At 42.3% G+C, this 8,786-nt stretch overlaps 1 protein-coding gene across 1 annotated transcript; it reads right to left on the reverse strand.

Moving 5' to 3' along the window:
• Positions 1–2,620: 2,620 nt before the first annotated feature.
• Positions 2,621–4,788, reverse strand: LOC147633566 (xylan glycosyltransferase MUCI21-like). The gene is made up of 3 exons (XM_086806674.1): positions 4,538–4,788; positions 4,351–4,425; positions 2,621–4,248 (listed from the first exon to the last, which is right to left on the reverse strand). The coding sequence occupies exons 1-3, from the start codon at positions 4,689–4,691 to the stop codon at positions 2,996–2,998; spliced, it is 1,482 nt and encodes a 493-aa protein (XP_086662800.1). The 5' UTR covers positions 4,692–4,788; the 3' UTR covers positions 2,621–2,995.
• Positions 4,789–8,786: the final 3,998 nt, after the last annotated feature.

Genomic DNA, 8,786 nt, shown 5'->3' on the forward strand with positions numbered 1-8,786 from the left:
TCTCTATTTGGCCTTAGGCCTTCTTGCGCCTTGGCTTCATCTTGAGCTTGCTTGTTTTTTTCATTGGGGTTAGCTCTTTCTTTTGTTTCAGTAGATGCTCTTGCATGAGCATCTCTTGGGTTAGTGGTCCCATAATACTTCTTAAGCTTGCTTCCATTGATGTATCCTTCCATTTGCACACCCTCGCGATAGTTTCGATTCAGATCCTTGATGGGTGATTTCGGACACTCTAAATGGGCCTAACCCTCTGTACTTGAGTTTCTTTTTCTTGGTGCTTTCAACACCATACATGAGGACTAAGTCCCCCGTTTCCAGTTCTTTTTGTTTCAGGTTATGGTCAAACCAACGCTTTCTTCAAAATTTCTCGACCATAAGCCCATGTGATGTAATTAGCTGGGTTAGACGAAAGGGAGTATAAGATAGACGAAAGGGAGTATATCCCTCACTACCTTATACGATGTTCAATATGCCCATAAAGCTGCAGTCAGCTTATGTTCCCAATCCGTGCGGCTTGCTTCTAATGTTTTCGTCAAGATAGTATACAAAATCTTATTTATACTCTCCACTTAACCAGTTGCCTATGGATAATAAGGTGATGACTTTCAATGGACTATAAGGAATCCAGCAAGTGATCAATCACCTCATTAATGAAATGTGAACCCCGATCACTGACTAATTCCAATGGGCAGCCGAATCTAGAAATGATTTTTTTATATAAGAACTTAGCCATTGTTCGTGCATTAGTTCGCTTAGAGGCTCTTGCCTTTGCCCATTTTGTAAAATAGTCTATGGCCACGATCACATATCGGGCTTGATGGATGCGCAGCTAGACTAATGGGTCCAACAAAATCAATACCCCACTTCTCAAAAGGTTGTCTTACAATCACATGGGTGAGTGGCATCCTGTATCTTTGTTGTGGGGAATAGAGAATCTTTGACACTCTTCGTATCTTTTTACAAACTCCATAGCGTCCTCGAATAACGTGGGCCACCATAGTCCTACTTCTTGAAGCACCTTGTAAGCTGTAATCTCCCTAGCGAAATGTCCTCCGGCTATTCCTGAGTGTGCTTCATCTAGTATTGTGAGAGACAAATTCGTCTTCCCACACACATCTTCTTAAGATATTATCCTTACCTAGCTTGTACAATTCTTTTTAGCAAATTAATTGATAAGGTGCAGCTAGCTTAATAAGCCGATGCATTTTATCCTTGTTCAAAGGTCATTCTTGTGGAAAACCATAAGAGCCAGATAGTCTAATATCTCCTCACTCCATTTAGGCACCATGTTCAGTTTGAACAAACAAGCATCTGGGAGATCATCATCAACACCAATTGTAGGTTCCCCATTTGGAAATCTAGACATGTGATTGGCCAACCCTTTTCTTACTGTGACCACCGTGAAGTTGAATTCCAAGAGTAGGAGTAACCAGCGTGTGATTCTTCCCGTGGTGCAAAGCTTATTCACTAAATATAATAAGGCCTGATGGTCCACAAAGAATACAAATTTGTTGGCCAATAGGTAATGTCGATACTTCTTGATAGCATAAACCATGGCCAACTCTTCTCTTTCCGTTAGTGGTGTAATTTATCTCTGGATCATTTAACTGACGACTGGCAAAACTGACTGGGTAATCCGATTTGAACTCACCAGGCTGTGCCAATACACATCCTATTGTAAAGTTTGATGCATCGATGTGCACGTGGAATATAAGGTCCCAATTGGGTGGTCTCAGAAATGGTGCACTAGCAAGTGCTTTCTTCAATTTATCATATGCTTCTTGGCATTCCTCAGTCCATTCAAAGATAATGAGTAGTCTATACAATGGTCTGGCAATTTCAACATAGAATACTATGAAGCGACTATAATACTCAACATGGCTCATAAGCCTCTGTACACCTTTGTAATTGGTGAGTGGGGGTAATTCCAAGATCAGTTTGACCTTGACCATTCTTGGAGAAAATGTGTCCCAACATCACATCATGTTTGACCCAAAATTAGAATTTCAAAGGGTTTAAGGATATATGATATAATCAACATCGCTCAAACACTCTTCTCTCAAACAAGCGAGATGGTCCGTCCATCATGAGTGTGCACACATATCATCAATGAATACCTCCAACCACTTTTGCAAGTAGTCTTTGAAGGCTGTGCACACATCAAGTGTTTCACTTCCACACACGCAACGATATGAAGGAGACGAGGAATGTCTTTGTCAAATTTGCCGCCATTTAGGGGAGTTGGCATTCATCATGCACCACATTGATTATTGATATTGCTATATTTTTTACTTTTATATAGTGTACCGTTAGATTAAAAATTGCTTTGTATCCGCTATCCAAACAAGCTACAAAAACAAAAAGCAGGCCACTTTACCATGCTTCCACCCTAAAATCACATGGTGGGCATAGATAGTAAATTACTTTTCAGTATTGATGAACAAATGAAGAAATATGGCTGAAAATTTATGTGGCTAAGAATTTGAGATAGCCATAGGAGCATAAAACGATAGTGTTTCAATTAAAATTTAAATCAAAGGCAATGATCTCCATTTCATAATACCTGAAGGTCATGACCAAACAATAAGTGAAGTTCTTCAGCAAACAAAGGATGGGAGAGAACAAATCAAATGCAATGATCCATCATATGTGAAGTTCTTGAGCAAACAAAGGATTGGGGTGAGGCCGACAGCTTAGGCCTTATAGGATATATCTTGAGCATAAACTAAGAGGACATTGAATGATTTCCAAAAAAAAAATTTTTGTAAAGTTTGCCGCACCAGTAATGAATGGGAGGATATGTATTATGGACGGCTTCCACATGGCACGAAGAATGGAGTTGATGCTCTTAGACGGCAAATGCGGTGCCAGAATTTGATACGGGGAGGAGTCTACGTAGTAACCGCCAGACACGGTTGAACACGCAAGGCGGACAAATTCAACGTTGCACGAGCCGAAATTTTGTCGGATGTAGGTGTGCAGAGTGGCCACGGCCCCGTCAAGATACTCGAGTCGACGTCCACCACGACGGAGACGAGGAAGCCATGACGGCCCGCGCGTACGCAGCGCCGAGCGTGCCTCTGACTCTTTCCAACGACAATCTTACGTCCTGGCCCTCCAAGTAAATGCGCTTGGTCTCCCACCACCCTTTGCTGTTGACGGAGTCGGGATCGACCAGCACGGGATCATCCATCGCATACTTCTCAGAAAGCGAACTCTCCAGTGGGCTCACCTTGTACTCCACGTAGTTCAGGCCCAGCTTTTGGGCAGGCTCGCCGTAGTATGTGGCCGCCGCCCAGTCCGTTCCCAGCGGCACCACCTGAATGAAGGTCGAGCCCGGCCTCATGAAGAGCAGATGAGTCATCGCCGCCCCATGCACCCCCAGCATCACGTCGCACGTGTTGAGCGCCCAGTAGATGTCCACCATCTCTGTAGTGGGCTTGGGCGCCAGCACGTGCACGAAAAACCCTAATTCTTCTGCAAGCGCCACCACTTCCATTTGGTTTAGCATGGCACGCGGGCTGTCGCGCGAGATAATCACGAGTTTGGGCTTGGTAATGGGGAGAGAGAGGGCTGAGGCGGGGGCTAATCCGGAAGCCTCCAGCTCTGCTCTGCCTTGCAGTCTGGGCAGGTATGCCGAGCGGAGCAAGGTCTGGAAATCCTGCATGGACACATCATGGCCAATATGCGAATCCTGATGAGGATGGATGGCGAGCTCGTCGTAGATACGCAGTCCCACCGTGACCTCAGGGAAGCAGTGCACACGCTTGTCGCGTTTGAAGTCCAGGACCTCGTGCTTGCTGATCTGCGCCACGATCTCCCCGTATTTGCTCATCCACCAGTCGTGGTACTCGAGGATCATGAGCACCACCTCGCCTTTGAGATGCTGCGCCGTGATGAAGAGCGGGATGATGCCGTCGTTGAACTCATGGTACACATTGCCTGTGTAACCGCCTGTTGAAAACAAAATGGCCGGAACATCATGCTTTACGTCGCAACGCGGCGGAGACTGATCATCACTGGTGTTGCCAATGATCACCCTCCTCATTAGCACCTCGTCTATCGTCTTCATCACACTCTCCTCCCACTTGCGCGTGTAAGGCCTCACTTTCTCTTCCCTCGCTTTGCCAGCCTCGGAGAAAACCACCACTGAGCCAGTCTGCGCCCCATTCACTCTCACGTCCCCTTTCGCTGCGCACACATCTGTGCGGAGATGAGAGCGATCGCAATAGAAAGATTCGTCTCTTGGCTCTGCATAACATTTCCAACCGTTTTAGTTTGCGATCAAGAATCGCACATACTTAACGCAACGGCCTAGGATTAACGGCTAATACAGCAAAACCTACAAAATACCATCTGCGATTCGAGCTAAAAAGCCCGTGGTTAAGAATCTCCTTCCTGTGAAAACCCCATAGACTTGAGGGTCGTCTGCAGCACGCAATTAATTTCAAAACGATTTCAGTAAACCGGCCATTTGTTGTAAATAATGATAAAATCTTCACAGTCGACTGTGGAGATTGCAGAAGGCAGAGCGTCTTACAGGTGGAAAGATAAGAGTATGCGCGTACGATTGAAGAACCCAAGAGAAGAGAGAGGAAAAATGTCGAGAAAACGAGGAATTTGGGGCTGCTCTTCGAGGAGGGCGCAGAGTTGGACAATTGACTGTTGATGGGCTTGGTATGCTTGCGGATCATGGCGAAGGTAAGCTAATTGAGCAGGTATTGAGCAGAGCAACGTTGAAAGGGCCTAAGTGGAGAGAGAAGGGGCCTTTAAGGGGGCGTTTCTCATTCACAGAGACGATGCCTTTTCGATTGTTTCCAAGTCGGGCTTTGACGCGCACCACGTAGCCCACACGGGTCCCTCTATTCATTGATATATCATTTAATAGCCAAGTTTAGAACTAACTAAAAACTAATAAAAAGTTTCTTTACGTGATCCCCCCCGCCCCCCGCCCCTCTCTCTCTCTCTCTCTCACACACACACACAAAGTAGTGGTGGTAAGATCATCTTAGGGGGTTTACACATTTCGAATGCCGTATAAATTTTGGAAAAAGTACAAGGAGTCCTGAAATTTGGGGGAGCCTTGCCCACGCCCATGGATGGGAGATCTCCTCTTTCCATCTCCCTGCCCATCCATAAATTTAGGAAAAGACCTGCAAGTTTCATGAGGTGTGTGTAAACCCACGTAATCTCATCCAAGGAAGTGACTTAACAGTGATTTGGACTAGGATGGTTGTGGCAGGTGTAAAAAGAGATCCTCTGTAAATGGTAGCTTTTATCTTATAAATATAAATATCTTTTGTTCCCGAAATAAAAAGAACTTTCTTCCACATGGCTTGCATATCAAACAAATGAATTAATTTTTTTCCTATCAAACAAATGAATTAATGTTCAAGTTTTCGTATGGCTTACATGTCAATAAAAGAAATTAAAATTATAAAACTTATCTTATTTCATTTATTTTTTATTTCAACACAAGTTAATTAATGTCCATCCATTTATATTTTTATTTTTATTTTTATTTTTATTTTTATTTTTATATGTATGTATGTATGTAAATATATAAGCTACTAGGTGTTCTAAGGTGACAATTCGCACAATGATTGGTCAATAGAGTACTTAGAAATACTTATTAAAAAGCCACCCAAGATGATTTCTTCAAGGTTATTAGGAGGAACCTGGAACTCCCATTCTATGTTAATCCCCTCAATGAGAATAGTGAAATAATCCCATATTTCGATGTATACCCCATTAGCATATATCACATCTAGGGGTGATTGCCGGCCGTCCCAAGGATACCCAAGTTTCCCCAAATACGGTTTTGTGATTGGCTTTAGGACTCATCACTGCTCTTTTCCATTCAACATTATTTTCCATATTAGGGAAATCTAGCCAAACTTTAATAGCTCTATGGTTTAAGTTTTAGTTTCCCATTCACTTTGAGATAGAAGCATTGAATCTTAATTCCTTGATTTATTCCCAAAGAGTTGGTCTAAATCATTGCTCTTAACATTCTCAAGAACTGTACACAATGTGGTGCTCAATGTGAACAATGGCACTGTAGGTTCCCTTACCATATTTATTAATACTTGTTTAGAAGCTTGTGAAGACCTTGGAGCTTCACGTGCAACATTAGAATACCCTTCTATGTAGGCTTTTAGATCTTAGTACAAGTCTCAATTAGATTGGAGGGGTGTAAATGGAAGTTACATCGTCATAAGATGAGGTTGCAACTCCTAGTGCAAATCTAATGTGAGGTGTAGAAACATTCTTTGTCATAGATTCTCTAGATCTTTCAATCTCGTTCTTAGTTAAATATACTAACTTGCTATAACATTCTTTTGATTTATCGTCATCGTGATTTGATGGATTAGTTTTGGTAGATAGAGTCTCTTCCTCTTGAATAGGGGATCGATACTCCTCTTCTTGTTGGTTTTGGCAAATTCTTAAGATGTGGTTCAATGTTAACTAGTGACTCAGTTACAACACCTCGACAAATTTGAGCCTGGTCTCTTGAGCATGTTGCTTGTTTTGATAGGACTCTAGACACAAGAGTCTTGTTCTCATCTTGGGGTGGTGGGTTGAGTCTTAGTGCTTTGATTTTTAATTACACTAGATGAGGTGCTAGACCTTGTTTCTCCATCTCATATTTCCCAAAAAAACCCATTTAAAAATATAAGACCTTCTAAAAACCCAAAAATATCAAAAAATCAAGGGAAACCGTAAAAAGAACCTCAACGGGGGGCGATAGAGCGACAAATGAGTGATTATAGAATTAGACCTAGTGCTTATGCATTTATGATTAGGAATGAAATGTTATCATATGCGCCAATGCTATGGAGTGAGATAGAACCAAGAGTCAATCTAACCACCTTAGTAGCTCTAGATTCGAGTTGATTCTAGTTTGAAAGTAGTTAATTCTAGTTTAGAAGCAGTGAGACAAGACCAAGAGTCGATCTAACCACCCTAGTAGCTCCATATTCCAGTTGATTCTAGTTTGGAAGCAAACAAAGAATCCTTCACAAAATGGAGGAACCTAGAGCAAGAGTGTGCGGATTAAGCCCAATACAACTTCTAACTATAGGAATGGTTGAGAGCTTGGAGCGTTTAGAGGAGATTCATCGCAAGGAGCCAAAAGGCCTCAATCCGTAGGACTAACAGGGAAGAGAAGGGAGATAAGGGGAAAATGGGGGTAAGAGCTCAACATAGTGGTGCTTAGGGAACCTTTGCAATACAACGTTATGGTTGCCACAAAACTGCTAATGTTGCAGTCTCATTCCAGTGTACATTGATGCAAATGGGACACTCTTAGAGTGACATTACCACTGTTGCCTAGTGATGAACTAGTAGTCTTTGTGACAACCCGACAATAGCAGTGACATCACAAAATGACCAAGAGTTCTATATAGACTTCTGGAATGAAGGGATGTAATGCATGAAAATATGAGTAATCACCATGTAAACATGATGCCTAAGTGTGTTTAGTCTCTCACACCAAGAGAATGGAAATAGCCTTCCACAAGCCAAGAAGCCATGAGCTCCAAGAAACATGAGTTTCCATTTCTAAAAATGATCATCAAAAGTTACAACCATGGTCCAAGTCCCCTCTTTTATACATGGACTTGTCCCATTATTAACCCTATTGAATAAAGTTCCTACTTTATTACAAACCATCCCTTCCCAAAGATTTTGTCCTCAAAATCAATAACATGTACAATCTCAAAGTATGAGACTCTAATGTAATCGATGGGAAGTGGTTAAGAGTTCTCAAGTACATCCAAAGCACATATACAATGAAAATTTGGATGCGTACAAGTCCACAAAGCTTCAAGCCCAAAGTGTATGAGTGGGACTGTTATGACAGCCCTTCTAGTCGATGAAGACCCTTGAAAATCCTTCATTTAGACTCCATATATTGGGCTGAAAATGATATGTACACTCAGCCATATGTAGCCCACATCATAATCTTTCATTAGGATACGCCATGAAGCTTGTTGGAGTAGAAAAATAGGTCCAATAGTAGACCTTCCCAAAGCTGTCCAGAAATTACAGCATGTATACTTCTTCTCATATTACCCAATTTGCTCAAGTAAACCATACCACTTGGTCACGGAAAGTCATCCACAAGTAAGCCATGTTGTTGGACATACTCCAATGATTGCCAAGTAGCCTCATCCATGGGTAATTGCTTCCATTTGACAAGGTATTCATCAATATTTCGATTCCTCAACTCTCTTGTCCTCTTACCAATAACCCTCTCCGGCTCATAAATGATCTCACCTTCTTCATTCATGGGTGGAAGCTCTTCCATCTCTTGAGGCAAAGATCCCATAAACCTCTTAAGGTTAGATACATGAAACACATTATGGATCCTTGTCGAAGAAGGCAAATCCAACTTGTAGGCCAAATCACCAACCCTCTTGATAATCAAGTATGGTCCATAATACCTATGAGCCAATTTTGAGTTGGTTACACCTTTGAGAGTGTTATGCCGACTCTTGGGAAGCTTCAATAGCACATAATCACCCTCTTCAAACTCCACATCCCTTCTATGAACATCCGCCTTAGCCTTCATGACATCTTGAGCCTTCTTCATATTGTCCTTGCAAAGTTGAAGAAGCTGTCTCATTCTTTCCAACTCTTCTTTTGCCAATGGATTGACCACTTTGTCTTCACGGAAGGCTATCGATGGCACATGTACTTGATATCCATAGAGAGCCTCAAATGGTGACATGCCAATACTCAAATGCTTGCTTGAATTATGGCAAAATTCAGCAAGATAAAGCCAC

The sequence above is a fragment of the Cibotium barometz genome, chromosome 12, assembly GCF_041138505.1.
Source record: "Cibotium barometz isolate CiBa-2024 chromosome 12, ASM4113850v1, whole genome shotgun sequence".
Lineage (NCBI taxonomy): Eukaryota > Viridiplantae > Streptophyta > Polypodiopsida > Cyatheales > Cibotiaceae > Cibotium > Cibotium barometz.

What these genes read in the sequence shown, in the direction of transcription:
- LOC147633566 (XM_086806674.1), bottom strand. Translation starts at nt 4,691, where the DNA reads ATGATCCGCAAGCATACCAAGCCCATCAACAGTCAATTGTCCAACTCT. An exon ending in ATACTCTTATCTTTCCACCT is followed by an intron (nt 4,426 to 4,537) that starts GTAAGACGCTCT and finishes TGCGTGCTGCAG; the next exon opens with ACGACCCTCAAGTCTATGGG. An exon ending in TTTAGCTCGAATCGCAGATG is followed by an intron (nt 4,249 to 4,350) that starts GTATTTTGTAGG and finishes AATGTTATGCAG; the next exon opens with AGCCAAGAGACGAATCTTTC.